At 42.8% G+C, this 22,709-nt stretch overlaps 1 protein-coding gene across 9 annotated transcripts in view; it reads left to right on the top strand.

The window, feature by feature from the left end:
• Positions 1-22,709, top strand: part of SCUBE1 (signal peptide, CUB domain and EGF like domain containing 1) — a 278,625-nt gene that overhangs the window by 82,887 nt on the left and 173,029 nt on the right. For all 9 annotated transcript variants that reach the window (XM_056517388.1, XM_056517385.1, XM_056517386.1 and 6 more), the window contains one exon: positions 10,052-10,186. In XM_056517388.1, the coding sequence (XP_056373363.1) occupies positions 10,052-10,186 (135 nt within the window). The remainder of the gene's footprint in view (positions 1-10,051; positions 10,187-22,709) is intronic.

Here is a 22,709-nt window from a genome sequence, read left to right as displayed (position 1 = left end):
ATACTAGTAGCGGGATCAATCTGTTACTGGCCATTTCCATGGTATCGGGGACTCGTCCAATGTCCCCGATACCACGTCCGATACCTGGTGCTGCTTCCATGTCCGGTGTAGTGAAGAAAACTGTGTCTTGAAGATTTCTGTGTCCCGATCTTCACTAACACCGATTCTCCCGTCTGCATCATGGCGATCTATGGAGGAGCATGTGACACACACGTCACTCCTCCTCCCCTGCACCCAGCGTAACGCTACGGAGGAAGCAGAGTGACGTGTATGTCACATGCTCCTCCACCATGATGCGGACGGGAGGACGGAGCAGCAGCACCCGACAGAGGACAGCTGCAGGTGAGCTGTCTACAAGGGTGAGGGCTGCAGTCTAAAGGGGGGCCCTGCTGTCTTAAGGGGGCCCTGCTGTCTAAGGGGGTGGCCCTGCTAATGTCTAAGGGGGGGGGGGGGGGCCCTGCTAATGTCTACAGGGGGGCCCTGCTAATGTCTAAAGCGGGGCCCTGCTAATGTCTAAAGGGGGCCCTGCTGTCTAAAAGGGGGAGGGGGCTGCTAATGTCTAAAGGGGGCCCTCCTGTCTAAAGGGGGCCATGCTGTCTAAAGGGGGTCCTGCTAATGTCTGAAGGGGGGCCCTGCTGTCTAAAGGGGGAGGGGGGCTGCTAATTTCTATAGGGGGGCCCTGCTAATGTCTAAAGGGGGCCCTGTATTCTAAAGGGGGAGGGGGCGGCTAATGTCTATAGGGGGGCCCCTGCTAATGTCTAAGGGGGGCCCTGCTAATGTCTAAAGGGGCCCTGTTGTCTAAAGGGGGAGGGGGCTGCTAATGTCTATAGGGGGGCCCCTGCTAATGTCTAAGGGGGGTCCTGCTAATGTCTAAAGGGGGTCCTGCTAATTACCTAAAGGGGGCACTGCTAACGTCTAAAGGGGGGGGCCCTGTTTGCAAGGGGATACTACCTACTATTAAAGACAATCTTACAGCAGAGTCACCTGCACTAACTTGAATTGATATGTAGATAGGTCAGGTGACCCGGTTTCTGCCGCTGCTCACCATGTGATCATCAGTCTCACCGCCAATGCAAATTCCCTGTTCTGTCCAATGGAGAAGAGAGAAATCTTGGCTCATACTACAGCAGCCGCCTCCATTGTACACAACAAGGACCCACATATCATACGGTAAACAGCGACAGAAACCGGGTCACCCTGCTGTCAGATTCCCTTTAAAATATAAGTACTCGTACTTGGTATCGGTGAGTACTAGAATTAAAGTATCAGTACTCGTACTCGGTCTTAAAAAAATGGTATCGGGACATCCCTAAAAATAATTTATTTTAAAATCAACTGGTGCAAGAAAGTAACACATATTTGTAAATTACTTCTATTAAAATTCTTAATCCTTCCAGTACTTAGTAGCTGCTGTATGCTCCAGAGTAAGTTCTTTTTGAATTTCTTTTCTGTCTGACCACAGTGCTCCCTGCTGACACCTCTGTCCATTTTAGGAACTGTCCAGAGCAGGAGAGGTTTGCTATGGGGATTTGTTCCTGCTCTGGACAGTTCCTGACATTGATAGAGGTGTCAGCAGAGAGCACTGTGGTCAGGCAGAAAAGAAATTCAAAAAGAAAAGAACTTCCTCTGGAGCATACAGCAGCTGATACGTACTGGAAGGACTAAGATTTTTTTTTTTTTTAAATATAAGTCTTTTACAAATCTATTTTAACTTTCTGGCACCAGTTGATCTAAAAAACATTTTTTTTCCACCAGAGTACCCCTTTAAGCTAGGGGACCTCCCATTAGGGCATCAGGATCACATGGTTTACTCTGCATTACTGATAAACATTTACATAAACTTGAACCACAAGATAAGTTCTAGGGATGTCCCGATACCATTTTTTAAAGACAGAGTACGAGTAGCCATACTTTTTTTTATTTTTTATTAAGTACTCTCCTATACCAATTACCGATACTTTTTTCTATGTCATGTGACAGGGTTTTTTTTTTTTTATATAGGAAAAAGTTTTTAGTAGAGGAAGAGCTTTTTTATATAAAAAAAAATATTTTATTTTATTTAAAAAGGTGGGGGGATTAAAATTTTTATTAGGGAAGGGGTTAATTCACATTTATTTTTTATTTTTTACACCTTTTTTTTTTTTTTTTACACTTTTTTTTATGCAATCAGTAGCCATAGCATAGCATTGATCAGTGTTATCGGCGCTCCTTTACTACTGCCTGCCATGGCTAGCAGCAGTAAAGGAGTGACAATCGGATGGCACAGAGCACGGTAAGGGACCTCCGGCCTTCCTCACAGCTGATCGGGACACTGCAATATCACCGTAGTGATCCCGATCAGCATCCCTGAGCTAACCAGCAGTTAACTTCAGGACTTTTAGACGCCACGATCAACTTTAATCGCCGCATCTAGTGGGTAAATGCCGGACATCACCCGGATTAGGTATCTGATAAGGTATCGGGGACATTTGCATGAGAATGTCCAGTATCTGTCCCGATACCAGTATTGGTATCGGGACATCCCTAAACATAACACAATATACCCTGGAGTAATGGGGCCAGAACAGTGGCACTGCAAGTGCCTGATGCCACATTTACCTGACAGGACAACATCCTGTACTGGGTTACCACAATAATAAAATAGAAAATTTGGGAAAAAAAATCACCAACAATTCTTAAAAATTATAGTCCCCTAGATTAGTTTTGTATACGTTATAATGGGGGAGAGCCATGGTGGCTGAGCTTCTGCTCTGGTAACAGCATTTAGATCTTTACATCAGCTACATGGAGATAGAAACAATACACTGGTGGTGACTCATTGACCTCTATAGAAGAACAGAACACTGTCACATTTTTTTTTTGGAGAGGTGGGGTTAACGGTCTACATATATCTACTATGAGCCAGTATGTTTTTGGTTCAAGCCAAGCACAGTAAAAATCTACACAGGGCTCAGTTAAGAAATTATTCCTCTTCGTTTTATGAGTTGGTGGGGTCCTTCTCACCCAGACCCCCTCTATGACGTGTCAGAGGTTTTCTGAAATAACATTTACAATTGAAAATGTCCCCCCCAGAAGCATCAGATGGCACATAAAACGATTTTGTTTCCCTTATAAATTATGTACAAATTTTAGGAGAAAAAAACATCCTTCTGTAGAAAACCAGAGGCACTTAGAGGTCCAGTATGGGCCAGAGAGATACAGTGATCCCTCAACTTACAATGGCCTCAACATACAATAGTTTCAACATACAATGGTCTTTTCTGGACCATTGTAACTTGAAACCAGACTCAACATACAATGCTATGGACAGTCCAGATCTGTGAAACGTGTCACAACTTAAGGAACTGACCAATCAGAATGGGCATTTTACTGGTAAATCACCTCTATTACTGAAGTGCATGCACTGACTGGTGTCTGGTAGCGCCCCCTACAGTACAGGGAGGAACTACAAGTTCTGTACTACTCCTTACCTGTGCCAGGGTTAGCTGCTCCTTTGGACACCAAGTAAGGGCGGCTCCATTTGGGACACTTTGTGTACTGTATAGGACCCTGAAGAAGCTCCTGTCCTCTACATAAACCATTGTTTCCCAACCAGGGTGCTCCAGCTGTTGCAAAACTACAACTCCCAGCATGCCCGGACAGCCGTTGGCTGTCCGGGCATGCTGGGAGTTGTAGTTTTGCAACAGCTGGAGGCACCCTGGTTGGGAAACACAGACATAGACCGTGATTTACAGCTCCCAGTAGATCTTTATTACTTTTATATGTAATGATTTGCTTTATCTGTATTATTTATCTACTTATTTTTCTTTAATCCTCACTTTTTCCTATTTTTGGATGACATTTTGGTGGCTTCAGAACCAATTACCAGGTTTCCATAGAGTTATGGTCTCAACATACAATGGTTTCAACATACAATGGTCGTCCTGGAACCAATTAATATTGTAACTTGAGGGACCACTGTGTGTATATGTATATGTGTATGTGTGTGTATATATATATATATATATATATATATATATATATATATATACACACAGATATATATATCTCTCTTCTAGTCGGAAACACCATTTTTGCCCAAAACACCCACATCACAGGTCCTTCAGCCACAAGCTCTTCATCACAGCTCAGCTTCACCTGAGGACAGGCCGCGAGGTTGGGATGTGAGTACGAGAGCGTCATTATTGCTTTTCCTTTCCCATAAGGTTTAGGTAGACAGACCAGGCAATGTCGTTTACTCTGCTATACTCTGTCTTTTATATTAATGGAGCTTTTAAAGGGGTACTCCACCCCTAGACATCCTATCCCCATCCAAGGGATAGGGGATAAGATCTCTGATCACGGGGTTCCCGCCGCTGGGGACCTCTGCGATCTCCCTGCTGCACCCAGCATTCATTTAAAGTGTTGGGTGCAGCGCCGGAGGCTCGTGACGTCACGGCCACACCCCGGTTGTGATTTCACGGCCACGCCCCCTCAATGCAAGTCTTGCATTGAGGGGGCATGGCCATGACATCACGAGTAGGGCATGGCTGTGATGTCACGAGCCTTTGACCCGCATCGCCCGTCATCCAGCACCGGATGTCTGTGGTGCTGCAGCCAAGATTGTGGTGGTCCCCAGCGGCAGGACCCCCCTCCATCAGACATCTTTGGATAGGGGATAAGATGTCTAGGAGCGGAGTTCCCCTTTAATTCCCAGTCGGCAATGGGAGAGAGAAATAAAATTGCCTCGGCTAAAATACTGGTTTGCATGACTTGTGCCACAATGTCTGGCTTGAAAGGGTTGTGGCTTGCTGCAAAGTGAGTGTCTATCTTCTTTAAAAGGGGGCAATAGCTTAAATGTGCAAAAAAAAAACTGCCATAATTAGCCTTAATAATTGGCACATAATTGGTGTAAATAAGAGCCAACTAATAAATGAAGTAAACTTAGACTAGACAGCCAAAGTATACTTCAGATTTTGTAAACCGCCTGAGAAACAGTTTGAAACCTTAAATGTTTTCAGTTTTTATTTATCTCTCCTCTGTGGGTTTTTGTTTTTTTTTGTTTTTGTTTTTTTTTATTCATAAGTAAAGATATTTATGTACACTATTTTTATCTAGATTTTTATTTAGAAATGTAATTTAATTGCTTAACTATATCCGTTTTCGTCAGTTATTCTAGTTCCATCTTGTTTGTTTTATTTTTCTCTTTTTTTACAATAAATGTGAACAATCAGCCCTGCACGTTAATGCGAATTAAATGCAAAAAAAACTCTCCAAAACTCTTAAATGGTTGGTAGCAAAAAGGCAGCTTTTCTTTTTCTTTTTTCTTTTTTTATACGTTTGCCATTAAAGTGACAAATACAGACAGGGAACACAGAGATTTAAGATCCCCTTTTCATTAAACAAGCTGACATGGTAGGGGGGGGGGGGGTTATGACTTTTGTAATTGAAACCTTCTGCTCAGTACAAATCCAGGAGTCCTATAAGGCGTCTTTTTTCACCCAATAATGCCTTTTGTGTTTGCCTGCAGTTCCCCTTAACCATTACCGTAGGCCCAATGCCTGTCTGTGCCGTAAAACCCGTAATGACCGAGCCAGGGACTGTTGTAAACTTCACAGTCAGGGTTGTCTGGAAATTTGTGGTGAATGAATGTGTGTCTTAAAATGTGACTTACAATTTAGCCCAGTCAGTACCCAGGGGTATTTTATACCTTGGAGACCAGACTATTCTTCAGAAGATGTAAAAAAAAAAAAAAAAAAAAAAAATGGACACATGGAGTTCTCTTATTGTGAGAAAGTGGGAAGGAATATATTTTTAGGATTCTTTCCATGCTTGGGAGGAGGGGGGTATGGTAACATATTAAAAAGTTAGATTAACAGCATCAACTAATAAAAAAAAAAAAAAAAAGACTAGCCTCTTTTAAGGTGCCCAAAGAAAAGGTACAATTTTTTTGACGTTCATTAGGTCTTTTTTTAAGCATAATGATATTGGCGGAGAGTTATTTTTTTTATTCCAAAGGATATCCTACCCATTTTAGTATTCCCCTAAAATATATACGACTAGCTGAGAACCTGGTGTTGCCCAGTTTTTCCTACCTAATCATTGTGGGGGGAGGAAAAGCAACATAGGAGGAAGTACATGTCCTCATGTCCCGTCCTCATGTCCCGTCCTCATGTCCCGTCCTCATGTCAGGTCCTCATGTCCCGTCCTCATGTCCCGTCCTCATGTCCCGTCCTCATGTCCCGTCCTCATGTCCCGTCCTCATGTCCCGTCCTCATGTCCCGTCCTCATGTCCCGTCCTCATGTCCCGTCCTCATGTCCCGTCCTCATGTCCCGTCCTCATGTCCCGTCCTCATGTCCCGTCCTCATCACACCACCACACCAATCATACTACTATATACAATTGTGCTACTTCTTTTATGATACGTACATCCTCCTTTTGCATATTTCTTTTACCTTTACAGCCCCATAGAGTCTACCGGTAATCATATCCTTTCACCATACCACTTGCTCTACACTGCCACCAGCGCATCCATACATCTGATCCATTCATACCCCCCCCTAACTATGTACATTTCTCCTGCACAGCTGCCTACTGTTTACAACACTGTAAGGTATCGGTCATTGAGTACTTTCATTGCCCAATGATCGCAGCTGCTAAACGGCATCACTGACAGCTCACACTGATCCTGCCCGGGTCTGACTCTCGCTGATTGGACCACTGTAGTCACGTGACGGCCGCTCCTTAGCGAAGCGTCCGCGACTACACCTCGCTGCGCTTGTGAACACTATGACAAGCGCAGCAACACACACAGCCTACCGCCCCTGACATCATCCCTATTTACATTTGCTTTCCGGATGTTTTCAACAGCAGTCCGGATGTTGCCACCACTGGCTCATTGTTTAAATCTCGTTTTTACTGTAACTCATCAGATTATTAAGATGTTATGCCTGCTTCCTTTTTATTTCCAATCATGATTATTAGTATTTTTATAATTGATGTCTATTTTTTATTATCTTAATATTGTATCATGTGATGTGTATTTGTTTGGTCCCTCACACTTTTGTGCTTGGCGCCTTTTTTTGTACATATTAAATGCCTGATTGTACCCATTGTATGTATACTGATCTGAAGAAGGGGGTGGCTCCCCCAAAATCTCCTTTTATTTGTTTTATTTATTCAAAATAAACCCTTCAGTGTTTTGTATACCTGGATCTTTGGCTTTGGTTTATTACATCCAATTTGGAACCAGCAGCACCTCTCCAAGGTCTTGTTCTCCATTCACTACAAGTCTTCATCCAGGACTGGTTCTGTCTCTCCTGTGACCTCAGGCGTAACAGCGGTCCCAGCTACATTGTAACCCCATCTGTGGGTTGATACGCAAGTTTTTACTTGCTCCAAGGTGAGCAGCCACTACTTAAGGGTTATACACCCCTATTCTTATCTTTCCCATTACCAAATGGTATCACACAAGGCGTCCCCTCCGGTCTCTCCCCTTTTTTTAATACCAGCAACCTCACATCCCGTCCTTTACATCCCGTCCTTTACATCCCGTCCTTTACATCCCGTCCTCTACATCCCGTCCTCTACATCCCGTCCTCTACATCCCGTCCTCTACATCCCGTCCTCTACATCCCGTCCTCTACATCCCGTCCTTTACATCCCGTCCTTTACATCCCGTCCTTTACATCCCGTCCTCTACATCCCGTCCTCTACATCCCGTCCTCTACATCCCGTCCTCTACATCCCGTCCTCTACATCCCGTCCTCTACATCCCGTCCTCTACCTTCCGTCCTTAGGTGGGGCTGAGCTGTAATGAAGATATTGTGGAGTGAAAATAAGAGGTGTGGTTTTGTGGAAGTGGGCATGACTTGCAAGCCGGACCAATGCACAAAAAGAGTAGAAAATCAAAAAGGGTGTGGCTTAAATTGTGGGTGTGGATGTGTGACATGCGGGGAGGGGTGTGGCCGGACTGATGCATTCACCAGGAGATGCAGAGCAAAGCTTGAAGTAAAGTACTGGAAGTCATATATATACTTGCATGGGACTTAAGACAAAAACACCATCCTTCATGTAAGGGGGAAAGTTAGGGTTAATTTAACTATCATAAGTTTTTATTTGACATAAAAGTAACATGTAATAAGTTTCATCAAATGATCTTCAGCCATTATGTTGGAACACACATTTCCCTTAGACTTGCATGAGACTTTAAACAAAACCCCCGACCGTCGCAAATGGGGGGTAGGTAAGGGTTATTTTATCTATCCTATGTTTGTAGTTGACATATAAGTAACATGTCACCAAGTTTCATGGAAATATCTTTAGCCATTTGGAAGTGATGCTTGAACAAACATACATACACACATATGCATGCACACATACATACACACACACACACACACACACACACACATACATACACACACATACATACACACACATACATACACACACATACATACACACACACACATACACACACACACACACATATACATACATACACACACATACACACACACACATACATACATACATACAAACATATACATACATACACACACATACACACATACATAATACACACACATACATACACATACATACATACACATACACACACACACATACATATACACATATATATATATATACATATACATACACACACACACACACACACATACATGAACATACATATACATACACACACACATACATGAACATACATACACATACACATACATACATACACATACAACACACATACATACATACACATACAACACACATACATATGCATACATACATATACACATGCATACATATACACATGCATGCATACATACACATACATACATACATACATACACATATATACATACATACACACACACACATACATACACATACATACATACACACACATACAGACACACACACACCCATACACACATACATACATACACACACACACACACACACATATACACACATTGTGTTATATAGATAAAACCTTGACCAAAAGACCATCACTTTGAGAAGACCACCCCTGAAATACCATATATTATGCATACAAGCTGTTTTGTTTGAGAAGACCACCTTTTTGTGCCGTTTTTAGTGCTTGTCTCAAAGGGGTGTCACTGTATAGGAACCATAAGTAGTTCTGGCACTGTAATAGCAAAGTTGCTTCGTTTTATGAGTAACGTAAAATGAAAACTACATCTTTGTAGTGTATTAGCCAGTAGATAAACAGAAGTGGATACCTCTTCATGCTTGACTGAATAGATGGTGACCGATATGGGGTTATGAAGTAGCCCATTGTCATAAAGTCAAGCATGGGTACTTTTGAGAAGGTGATGGTGAAACAAAGTAATATAACCATTGTATTCTAGGACTGTCCATCATGAAGACTTCTAGTACTAAGATTGGCCATACACTCACTCGTCCAACAGCTTTCTCCTTTGATCTTCCCATACACATGGACCCTTGGCCAAGAATTCATGTGGACTGAACAGGGAGAGGGAAGTGAGCCTCTCCCAGACACCTCCCTTCTAAATAAAAGGATTGGACATGTTAAAACTCAACAGCCCGATCTTTATCTCCTTCCAACCTCTAGCATCGGGGAGAGTTGGGATGCCATCATGCACATTAGATGGTTGGTCAGTCCTACCTGGTTCAGCTGATTTGACTCTGTGTATGGCCAGTCTAAGTGCTGAACTTTATCCACTGCTATAGTAATTACATTAAAGTGTTAATGTCATTGAAAAAAGCCGTTGACGTGTCAAACGTTTATATTGGTCATGGTCTCAATCCTGAGATCCCCTCCACCAATCATTAAATATAGCCTGGTGAAGCACAGGGTTGTGGGATTCACTTCCCAGCTCGCCCCTGATCTGACTGATAGGATGAGATCGGCTCTAAAGACTTTTATAATGGATCCCCGCTCCTGCAATCAGGTAGAACGTTAGATCTGTGTGTTCCTAATTGTCTTACGATAACACCTTTTATATCCTCGACAAATGTTTATTATTTAAAGGAAGGTCACATTGTTTTTCCTTCTTCCCCTAGATGTGGATGAATGCTTGGACAATAATGGAGGTTGTCAGCAGATCTGTGTCAACACGATGGGAAGCTATGAGTGCCAGTGCAAGGATGGCTTCTTCTTAAGTGACAATCAGCATACCTGCATCCATCGCTCTAACGGTACGTATTTGGCAATACAAGCTATACATTTTTAAAGGAGTACTCTAGTGCTGACTATTCCAACTCCGTTCTGTCCGGGCTGAAAAAATAATGAAAACAAACTTTCACTCACCTTCCTGCATCCCCCCCCCCCCCCCCCCCCCCAGAGCGCTGCTACAGCTGATTGGTCCTCCAATCCCTGCCTTCTTCCTGTGCACAGATCATCACACAGCGCTCAGCCTATCACCGGTCGCAGTGATGTCCCGCCTCGGCCGGTGATAGGCTGAACACCGTGTGATGATCCGTGTACAGGAAGAAGACGTTGGAATAGTCAGCACTAGAGTACTCCTTAAAGTTTATTTTTCTTGGTATGTATGTTCGGGTTCATCATGGAAGATAATAAGCGGACTCTCCCATTCTATCTATTGGTCTTCAGCTTTGAGCTTCCCCAGCATTTAAAGGGGTACTTTTTTTTTAAATCAACTGGTGCCAGAAAGTTAAACAGATTTGTAAATGACTTCTATTAAAAAATCCTAATCCTTCCAGTACTTTTTAGCAGCTGTATGCTACAGAGGGAATTCTTTTCTTTTTGAATTTCTTTTTTTGTCTTGTCCACAATGCTCTCTGCTGACACCTCTGCTGACACCTTTTTTGGAACACGGTGCTCTCTGCTGACATCATGACCACAGTGCTCTCTGCTGACATCTCTGTCCATTTTAGGAACTGTCCAGAGCAGCATATGTTTGCTATGGGGATTTTCTCCTACACTGGACAGTTGTTAGACAGAGATGTCAGCAGAGAGCACTGTGCTCATGATGTCAGCAGAGAGCTCTGTGTTCCCAAAAACAAAACATTTCCTTTAGTATTCAGCAGCTAATAAGTACTGGAAGGATTAAGATTTTTAAATAGAAGTAATTTACAATTCTGTTTAACTTTCTGGCACCAGTTGATTTAAAAAAAAAAGTCAAAAAAAAAAGGTTTTCTACGGGAGTACCCCTTTAAAGTTATAAAAGCATGTACTGAAAACTGTGCAGGGAGGGGGAGAAGGGGAGCTGTGATCACCTATTGTGAATGGTGGAGCCTGTGTAATCTATGTATAGGTGTTGCCTTTAATGTAACCCTTCCTGTGATGGGAAGGTGATGAAAAATTTTCTCTCCAGAACAGGAGGTGGCAGCTCATTATTAGGCTCAGTGGCCGTAATGAAAACTGCAAGCTTTCTGGATTGAGTGTAACAATCTAATAGATAGTAAAAATAACCAGAAAGAGTAAATGTCAGTGGAGCTCAACTGCAGTACCAAATATAACCTAAATGGTGCTGTTTTTGGAAGAAAGTTGAAATATTTTTCAAACCCTGGTTAACACTTTGTGGCCTGGGTCCTCAAAAGATTGATCCAGTGCCTTAAAGAGGTACTCCGCTGCTCAGCGTTTGGAACAAACTGTTCCGAACGCTGGAGTCGGCGCCAGGAGCTTGTGACATCACAGCACCACCCCTCATGACATCATGCCGCGCCCCCTCAATGCAAGTCTATGGGAGGGGGCGTGACGGATGCAAGCCCCCTCCCATAGACTTGCATTGAGGGGGCGGGCGTGACATCATGAGGGGGCGGGGCTATGACATCGCAAGCTCCCGGTTCCAGCTCCAGCGTTCGGAACACTTTGTTCCGAACGCTGAGCAGCGGAGTACCCCTTTAAGTTTAAATCCTTATGGGAAAACTCTGAACAGTCGGTCATCTTTCGGTTAGTTGGCTTGTATGGAATTCTATGAATCTACCGTGGGCAATTTCTAATAAAAAAAAAAAAAACTAAGCGTTAGATTAAAGGATAATTTATATTTTGTCTATATGGTATTGGAAAAAATGTGCATAATGGAATTATGTTCGACAAGTGACATGGCGTACATCTGACCAGTGGGATAACGCAGCTCGTCTGTCCATCATCCATGTAGTAGAAGGACTTTGTATAGGACAGTTATGATTTATTGCCTTGTTTCCTCTATGCTCGCAACGCCCTGATAAGTAGTCTATTTTTGGAAGTTAACATTCCAGTAGCTTAACAAGGCACGAGTACCATCTGTCTGGATAGTAATAAACCAGGTATGTAGATTGGTATTCTACTGCTTATATTGATTTCATTCACATCACAACAAATTAAGATAAGATAAATTAGACAAATAAAATGAAATAAAATTTTACAATTTTGCATTATAGTCACAGGAACAATCATATTACACATTCTGAGTGGTTTCTAGGTTAATACTTATATTCATTATTATTAATAATAATTAATTAATAATTATTAATAATAATTAATAAAATCAAATAATTAATAAAATCAAGTCTTTCACACTATGTTTTACCTAAAATTCTGTAGTGTCATGTGGTACCACAGCTTTATAGGCACCTTAAAGGATTTATCCAGGAAAATACTTTTTGTGATATGCTTCAGAAATTGTAGTACGGGAGCAGGGACTCCTGTTAAAGACAGGAGTCCCTGCTCCTGTACTTACTGAGCGGTCAGGCATGCCTAAGTGTAATACTGACCTACTCCCTCTTCCTGCCTATGGCCAGGCCTGAACCAGCATTTTTCTTTGCCATGCTCTAGTCACCAATATGTGTTTACTAGAGGAAAACCTGATCCGGGCCTGGTTACAGACAGGAACAGGGAGCAAGGGAGAGTTCCTTAAAGGGGTACTCCCGTGGAAAACTTTTTTTTTTTTTTTTTTAAATCAACTGGTGTCAGAAAGTTAAACAGATTTGTAAATGACTTCTATTGAAAAATCTTAATCCTTCCAATACATTTTAGGGGCTGTATACTACAGAGGAAATACTTTTCTTTTTGGATTTCTCTGATGTCACGACCACAGTGCTCTCTGCTGACCTCTGCTGTCCATTTTAGGAACTGTCCAGAGCAGTATATGTTTGCTATGGGGATTTTCTCCTGCTCTTGACAGTTCCAAAAAATGGACAGCACAGGTCGGCAGAGAGCACTGTGGTCATGACATCAGAGAAAGCCAAAAAGAAAAGCATTTCTTCTGTAGTATATAGCCCCTAAAAAGTACTAGAAGGATTAATATTTTTTTAATAGAAGTAATTTACAAATCTGTTTTAACTTTCTGGCACCAGTTGATTTAAAAAAAAAAAAAAAAAAAGTTTTCCACGGGAGTACCACTTTAAACACAAGTAGAGATATAAAGACTCCCGTTATTTTAATAAGAGTGCCTGTTCCTTTATGGCAAGCAGTGATGCGCTATGTATCACTGCTTATTGTTCTTACAAGTGACGATGCTGTGCATTACCACTTTGCTCCTTATGCTGTGCGCCTGCAAATGTTCACTGAGCAGGAGGTATACAGCTTATACCTGCTGCTCAGTAATTCTTTTTTTCATGGTACTGCAGTGAAGATCACCATGGAAACTACATGCAGTCCCTGTTCCTGTACAGTCAACAGTGATCTGCAATGCATCTCTGTTAACTGTGCACCTGTGCTGTGAAGCCCCACTTTTTTTATGGCCTAATATGAGCAAGACCTGCCGAAACAATTATGAGGGGGAGGGGAGGGTGGATGACTTACTCATCTGTAAAAATATATTAGTACCACCACCCCCCATATCCTCAATTCCTGGGGATAAAAAGTGTAGGAACTCACCTAAGATTTCCACTCAAGGACTGATCCTTCAGAACTCCTGCTAATGGGAACTGTGTTCCTGCTGTGGAAAAAGTGCAGGAACTCAGTTCCCGCAAGACTTGAGCCCTGCTCAAACATAATGTTTCAAGGGAGAATCGGCACTCCCCCCCCCATACACATAACAAAGGCCGGGTTTACACTGTGTTTGTTTATACGTTAAAGGGGTACTCCGCTGATCAGCATTTGGAACAAACTGTTCCGAATGCTGGAGCCGGCAGCTCATGACATCATAGCCCTGCACCCTCATGACATCACTCCCCGCCCCCCTCAATGCAAGTCTATGGGAGGGGGCGTGACGAATGTCACGCCCCCTCCCATAGACTTGCATTGAGGGGGCAGGGCGTGATGTCATGAGGGGGGCGGGGCTATGATGTCACGAGCTGCCGACTCCAGCGTTTGGAACAGTTTGTTCCAAACGCTGAACATCGGAGTACCCCCACGCACATACGTTTTATACCTTTTTAAAAAGGTTTAAAAAAAAACGTATAGGTCGGTGGGTTCAGTTGACTTTGCCTTTATGTCTATGGGAACCTTAAGTGCTTGGTAGGTTACTATTGCTCCTCTTCTCCCTCATGGCATTGAGCGAGAACAAATACCACTGAACTGGGTGGAATCTACACCTTGGACTTGTATTACATCATGGAATCCTATTTCACGAAGAATATTATTATTATTTTCCCTCCATTTTCTAGACGTCGCTCATAATTGCCTCAAACACATAAATTATGCACTGTGTGGCGAGTGAATTATGAGGTGATTTTCGTACTTAGCCTTTATATTAGGAGGTGGTTGTGACATCTAGTATTGGTTTTATGAGATGGTTGTCACTTAGGTAATATATTTTCGAGTGGTTATGACATCTAACTATGGTCTATGAGGTGGTTGTCACCTAGGTAATGTACTTTGAGGTATTATGCGGCGATTGTCACACCTAGTTTTTATATTTTTATGGGATTATAATAACTACGGTAGTTACTTTTAGTATGTGATTGTTGCGCCTTTCTTTTATATTGTGAAGGTTTTTTTTGTCACATCAGTTTGTAGTTAAAGGAGTTTTCCACCATACGGTATTGGGTATTTCCTATTGAATTGTGTTCTTTAAACTACATAGTTCATAAGGTCAAAAAAAGACCAGAGTCCATCAAGTTCAACCTATAACCCTAATGAGTCCCTACTGAGTTGATCCAGACGAGTGCAAAAATACCCTCATACCAGGGGTCAAGTCCTGAAAAAAAAAAAAAACTCGCCCAAGATTGCCACTCAAGGGCTGGTCCTGCAGAACTCCTGCTAATGGGAACAGTGTTCCTGTTGTGGAAAAAGAGCAGGAACTCAGTACCTATGCATTCCTGCAGGACTTGAGCCCTGCGTCATATTTATTATCTGTCACGCCCCGTCCATAGGCTTGTATTGAGGGGGCGGAGCGTGATGTCACACGGGGGGCGGAGCCGTGACACCACTATGCTCCGTCCCCGTGATCGCCAGTAATCAGACCCTGAGCAGGCACGCTTCGGGGGCTGATTCTAACGGGGTGCAGCGTGAAAGATCAGCGGCGGGACCCCCGCGATCAGGCATCTTATATAAGATAAGATGTCTTAGCGCCAGAGTACCCCTTTAAGCTTGCGGCTTAAATCCCTGAAATCAAACTACATATCCCATAGTTTTTAAGTATGAGGTCACTTTCCGCCCTCCCCCACATCAGCCACCCCACCCATTGAAACACACTAGTGTTTACTAATAAGGGTACCTACAGCTGTTGCAAAATCATCTCTCTCCCACCCAGCAGTCGCTCCTCCCATTGAAGCAGACAGACTCCCTCTGATCACCTGATCACTCGACGCACTGCAACCTGGGAAATCCTGAGACCTGAGTAATTTTGTATGCTGTTAAAAATAAATATGGGGGCGATAATAAGGATTATTACTAGAGGTCCCTTTGTTCTTCTGCTCCCTCATTCCTACATCCACTGCTCAGGAAGGGGCATGTCCAAGGCAAGCATTGAGCCCACCTCCCTCACAATGCATTCTTTTCCTCCCTAAGTCTGCTGTGTAGTGTCCTTCATCCAATCACTGCAGGCTGTTGTGTAACCCTCCTCTCTCTATTTTCATGCTGCAGTCTGATAGACAGGACAGGAGTGAGCACAGAGGAGTTCTAGTCCCTCCCCTACTTTCTGGACTTTGTCCCAGACTGTGCTTCAGCTGCAACAAAGATGCTGCTGCACCTGGACGGAATTGTGTTCTGGATGGTATGGGGACCTCTAGTGGTCTTTTTTTTTTATATGCCATGATTTCTATAAAAAAGCTTTTTCGAGCAGTTTCCACCAAAAGAAAGAATTCTGTTGGCGGAGTCTGGAATTTTCTGCCTTAGAAATTCTACAGTGTGCACAGTGCAGCAGAATCCTATTGAAGATCTCATCGGAAGTAAATTCCGCACACAAATCCTCTACTTTGGTTGGTCCTTATTTCAGCTATTGCTGTAATAGAAATCTGCTTTTTTTTGTCACTGATCTTGTAATGAACTAATGATGAGCTTGTGCTTTCACGCAGTAGCCAGCCTGAACAAGCCGAGCTACAGTATGTAATGTGTGGAGGGAGTAGCCCGATCCTCTAAAGAGACTAGAGTAAATTTTACTCATTTGGAATTCAATGGAATTTAAAGTGACTACGTTCAATCCATTTATAATTGTAAAATGATTTTTTTTTTGTTGTTCTTAAAGGGGTACTCTGCTGCTCAGCGTTTGGAACAAACTGTTCCAAGAGCTGAAGCCGGCTTCGGGAGCTCCTGACTTCATAGCCACGCCCCCTCATGACATCACATCCCGCCCCCTCAATGCAAGTCTATAAGAGGGGGCGTGACGGATGTCACTCCCCCTCCCATACACTTGCATTGAGGGGGCGGGACTATGTCGTCACAATCTCCCGGCTCCAGCGTTCAGAACAGTTTGTTCCAAGCGCTGAGCAGCGGAGTACCGTTTTAAATGTGCAGACAACTATGTTTTTGAGTCCTTTTGAGTTAAAAATTGACTAAACTTAGTCACTTTAGGTTCGTTCCATTAAAATCGTTGGGTTCAGCCAATGGTATACGTAGAAGAAAGGAGGCACCATGGCGAATATCCATATGGGCCTCCTATTATGCTGTCTGATTTTTGCCCCCCAGGACTGAAAGGTCTAGGGTTTATTACTCCTTACTTTCCATTACGCATTGGTCTGTACTCCCATCCATTAATTTGCTGACAATGCGGTTAGCTGGTGTTCTGCATCATTTGTTACCAGTCGAAAAAGAAATGGGGCCAACCATGGTCTTCTACTATGATACGTAAACATTTTTGGATCCTGTGGTAAATGTCGTCAAATCATTCGCCCGCCTTTCTGATGTAGACCACAAAGATAAAGTTAAGATTCCTGTAGGTGTTGATTTTTGTCATCTGAGATTTTTTTTTCTCAATTTCCCAGAATCTGAAAGATTTACAGGTTTTCTTGTGTCGAGCTCTGCTAGCATCTTAAGGCACGGAGCCGGTATTGTAGCGGAGCCGGATTAATGTGCTAATACTCCTGATTTCAGCCGCGTTCGCTGTGATTAGTAACGTTATTATCCGCACGCTGCTCTGGAGACGGCAGTAAGGATTTAATTAGGTCATCAATTGTGCGATTAGCGAGTTCCAGGAGTTGCAAAGATCCTTGTTAGCGGTGCGGAGACGCTGGCCAAATTACCTAATCTTCCCCGGTTATTGGTGATAGAACAAGGATTTCTCTTGTAAAGATAATGAGCTCTCATGGTTCTTTGGCTCTCAACAATATGTCACTGTAATGCAGACGGGCCGGACTGCCAGACTTCCAGTTTGTCATCCACGTGCCTAAAATGTTACACTTTCACTCAAAGAAAATGAAACAAAAAAACACCTTTTATAAGTTTTTGGAGAAATTTAGAATTTTTTTAATTACATTTTTGTTCCACATAATGGTCTTGCGGTATTGTTTGTGTTTTGAACCAGTAATTTTAAAATGTTTCATTGTAGAGGAATCGCATTTTAAGTTAACTGTAACCCTAGTTTTTGGTTCTGAAGGTTACATATTGTTTCCTTACCGCCTCGTCATTGCACATACTGTATACTTTTTCCAAATTATTAGCAAAAAGAGAATAAAGAAAAAGAGAATGGCGCTTACCATGAATTGTTATGCAGGGTCTTGCTTTGCTATACCAAAAAGACAGACAGGTGAGCAGACGGCAGTATAGAGAAACGGTGATGGCCGCAAAAGTGATTTAATGCATAGGTTTCTCATACTTCAGCAGAAATGAAAGAAAGTCTGTGTATCAATGAGAGTGTAAGGGTCACGGCAGGTGGTGGATCCTCTGGGCCTGTGGGGATGATGACGTGAGCTGTGCCAGGGAGCGGAGTCTAAGGTGCCGCTGGTTTTCACCAGAGCACGCTGCAAAGCGGGATGGTCTTGCTGCGGCAGACGGCACCCAGGTCGCTACCCCCCGGCACGACTCATCCACACAGGTTGCTGGGATGTGGCATGGCACAAAAGGAAATTGGCAAGACGAGTTCAAGGTAGCAGTAGGTCAGGACAGGCGGCACAAGTGCAGGGTTGGGTAACGGAACAAGGATATCAGGAACGCAGTATGCTTTCACTAGGGCTCAAGGCAACAAAGATCAAGCCAGGGATGAAAGGGAGGAGCAAGTACTTATAACAAGAGCACAGGTGAAAACACTAGGGAAGTACTGGCCCTTTAAATGAAAGACCCCCACCGGCCAGTTTGTTTTTACCTGTCATGTAATAGTTCAATCTTGAAATAACCCCTTTAGTACTTTCTTCTTGACAATTATATAAACAGCATTAAATTTTGGCTCCCATCTCTGGCTGTTCCTCCGGGTCGGCTGACAAGGTGACATGGGGTGCTCAGAGCACTCGCCGCATAAGTTCTGGTCACTCGGCTCCCATCTTGGGCTGTTCCTCCGGGTCGACTGACAAGGTGGCGTGGGGCGCTCAGAGCACTCACCGCATAAGTTCTGGTCACTTGGCTCCCATCTCGGGCTGTTCCCCCGGGTCGGCTAACAAGGTGGCATGGGGCGCTCAGAGCTCCCCACGCCACCTTGTCAGCTGACCCGGAGGAGCAGCCCGAGATGGTAGCCGAGTGACCAGAACCTATGCGGTGAGTGCAGGACGCCTGTCTAATTCTATTTATTGCTGGTGTTTTTGCCTGTTTAACCTATCATGACGATAATATGATGCTGTTGACTTGGCCATGTTTTCATGCCCCTGGTAGTCCTGGCTAAAATAAGACAGCTATATACAGTAAGTTTCCTTTACTTTTGTTGATATTTAGATATGAGTTTTAGGTGACCTTTTTTGAAGTTCACAGTAAAAGGGTTGTTTGCTTTTGACAATCATTTGGTATTTGGCTTTTAAAGCTCTTATAGTGGGTTCTCGGATTGGGACATACTCCATTAGATCAGACGGAGCTAAGGCACTAATTCCTATTCCACTGGGGATCTTTCTACGGCAAAGTTAATACCTCCTTGTGGGGGTTAAAGGGATTGTCCAGAGAGCAGAAAAGGACCTTCCATGTACTTCTACCTAGAGCTTACTTCCTCCCTTTTCGTCTCCCAGATTATACCTTCTGAGACGAGAGGGGGTGGGTTCCAGCTTGATGTCACCATTGGTCACCTGCCCCCTATCGTCTCTGGAAGTATACTTCCAAGACTTGGAGAGAACAGAAGTGACTGCCGAGGAGCAGAACAGGTAAATCCTTTCCAAAATCCCTTAGGCTCCACATCCCAGCCTAGCCAGTGCCAAGTAGAAAAACTGCTTAGAGTCCAGATCTTCAGTACATGTGACTATAATACTTATACTGTTTTTTGGACATCTTGAATAGTTGTTAGCACTCTTAGGCTAGGTTCACACTGGGGAATTTCTGGGCAGAATTTCTGCCGGAGATCAAGCCGGCGGCACTAGGACCACGCGGACTGCATTGCCGTCCCCAAAAGATCCACCCAGAAATGCATTGCCGTCTATGGGGACAGCAATGCAGTCCTTGCCGTCTTAGTGCCACCGGCTAACTCTCTGGCAGAAATTCTGTACAGAGATTCCGTAGTGTCAACCTAGCATTAGAGTTTGTCCAAGTTCAGAAATGACTAAGGGGCAAAATCCTCCATGGGCATAAGGTACAATCTTATGATAATGATACCCTAGCAAATACTATATATATATATATATATATATATATATATATATATATATATATATATGGAAATAAATATATATATATATGGAAATGGAGACCAGTGCAGCACTCCATAAAGTGGAAAAGTGGATTTATTCCATCAAAAAAAGTGTAACAAAGAGTGGCGTTTCGATCCTCTCCAGGATCTTTTTCCTGGAGAGGATCGAAACATTGCTGCTCTTTGTTACACTTTTTTTGATGGAACAAATCCACTTGTTCACTTTATGGAGTGCTGCACTGGTCTCCATTTCTATTGATGCAGAGGAATCTATGGACTGATTTCTTTTTCAGTGGCCTGCACCTTACTGTTTTTCAATTTTTGCTTTTTACGAGTGCTGTTGTGCCTTCTCCTTTTTTTAATCTATATATACAGTGTGTGTGTATATATGTATATGTATATATAATGTATTTTGTCCAAAACTATGTATTATATTCCAAAACTATTTGGCGAAAGATAAAGGAAAAACCTTCAGATCTTATTCAAAACCTTTGCAAATCTGTTGTATAAGACAGACTGATAGCGAAAAGTATTTGCAGGGGTGTCGTTTTGGGGACCCACTATAACTTGGACTAACAGACTGACTTTTCTACTACTTTTTACATTTTGCAAGCTGCATATATGGCCGGTCGCTTCTCATAATAAACCGCTTATTTACATTTTTCCTCCCTGTGGTTTTTGTGTGCGATTTCAGGATGCCCTGAGAAAATGCCGACATAAGTCTGTTCTTGTGTAGACGTTTGCACACTAGATGCCGAAATGTGGATGTTTTCCTTCAGTATTGGAATTCAGGAGAGAATTCCTCACATGGGCAACAAATGCGAACAAAAAAATTTCAGAGGGTAAAAAGTTAATTTGTCCCAACAAATAATGGTCCAGATTATTAGTTAAATTGTGGTTTAAAGTCCCGGTCGGCTCCTCTGCAGTCTGTAAAGGGGTCTGGATCATGGTGCGTTTACTGTTCCTATGGAGCTGGAATCTCCTGCCATCGGGTCTCACATAGCCTTGTGTAACCAGGGCAGGAAACCATACTAATCTCCCAAATACAGGGATTATGCCTGTGTAGATACCAGATATAGAAGACCGAGACAGAATCTGGTATCGTTCTACAAAAATATCACGATTTTTTACTTGTCATACTATGTTTTTTTTAATGTTGTGTGGATATAGATTTTTATTGTCTGTATTTACAGCTTCTTATTTTGTGTTCTCTTGTAAGTAAATAAAAGGAATAGCGAGACTGAAAGCTTCCTGCTGGCAACCTTATAGTGGTTGCTTCCTATAGGTACCATCAACTTTATTGTTCTCTTGTTTCGCCCTTGTGGGTGACAATATAGTCCTTTATAGGTAGAGGTGTCCAGCGTAGACTCCTGCAACAGTCTTTAGATGTTGGCCAACTTTCCCGATACAAGTGTCCTGAATAGAAGAATGGAGTAAACCGCTTCCAAACACCTCTAATGGCGGCTTATCTCCAAGGAGGATTACAAGCCGATTGGGCATGTTCAAGTCCAACAACCTGATCGTTCTTTTCTGGGGAACAGTTGGGATGGCCCGTAGATTTTAGATGGTTTTCTGGGCCTGTGAAAATTGGTGGCTTAACATTAAAAAGTTTGTCCCCTTCCACTCAGGCAGCAGGATAACTTTCCACGCAATCTCCTAGCCCGAGAATTGTTCTCAGACTCAAGTGATCAGACAGATTCCTTGAAATCCGAAGCCAGAGGCTTGCAGGAGACCAATGGCGATGCACTTCCGGGGACCCGTATGATCACGAGAATGCCTGCTGGAGCGAAGGGGGACAAACTCTTTAATGTTGGCCAAAACCACCAATTTCCGCAGGGCACTAACGCTTTAAAGGGTACTCCAACCCTACACATCTTATCCCATATCCAAAGGATAGGGAATAAATGTCTGATCAAATGTTCCTTTTGTTCAGAAAGCTGGCTTTGAGCAGCCGTGGTTGTGACGTCACCCTATGCCCCCTCCATTCAGGTCTACGGGAGGCGGTTTGATGGCCGTCTAGGGGCGGAGAATTCTCCAGGATTAGAAAGATGCAGCTGTAAAGAAAAAAATAATAAACAGCGCCACCTCTGTCCAAAGGTTGTATGTGATACTCACGTCAATACAAGTTGTATATTCTCAATATTCACGTCAATGGAGTAAGTAGTCCGTTTTTCTAATCCTGGAGAACCTCTTTAATGTGTATGAGCAGGAAGCAATACTATGAGTACACAAGCTGCAGACATTTGGCTGTGAAATATACCATAAAACATTGGAAAGGGTAAATTCTGCAACATATCCATGACAGAACTGATGTGCTGTTTGTTTATTTATTTTTATAAAGGCATAAACATTTTTTTTAGACTTTACTTTATTACATTCTCATTGAATTCTTCTAATATAGAAAAGGATTTATCTAAAATCTGAAGTCGCATCAAGCACACAAAAGTAAGCTATTTACTAAGAGAATTGCAACAACTGAAAGTGGAAAATACTAAAAACAAAGAGTATGATTTATATATGGATCTTATTGGTTGCACTAATTTATTCTATAAATCATGAGAATTTTGCTTCTTTGTTGTTTGTTTAGTTTTGCAACAGCTGGAGAGGTCCCATTCACACAGTGGAAATTCCAAGCAGAA

This window comes from Hyla sarda, chromosome 4, assembly GCF_029499605.1.
Source record: "Hyla sarda isolate aHylSar1 chromosome 4, aHylSar1.hap1, whole genome shotgun sequence".
Lineage (NCBI taxonomy): Eukaryota > Metazoa > Chordata > Amphibia > Anura > Hylidae > Hyla > Hyla sarda.
Note: the sequence above shows the minus strand (reverse complement) of the source record. Positions and strands in the feature narration are given on the sequence as shown.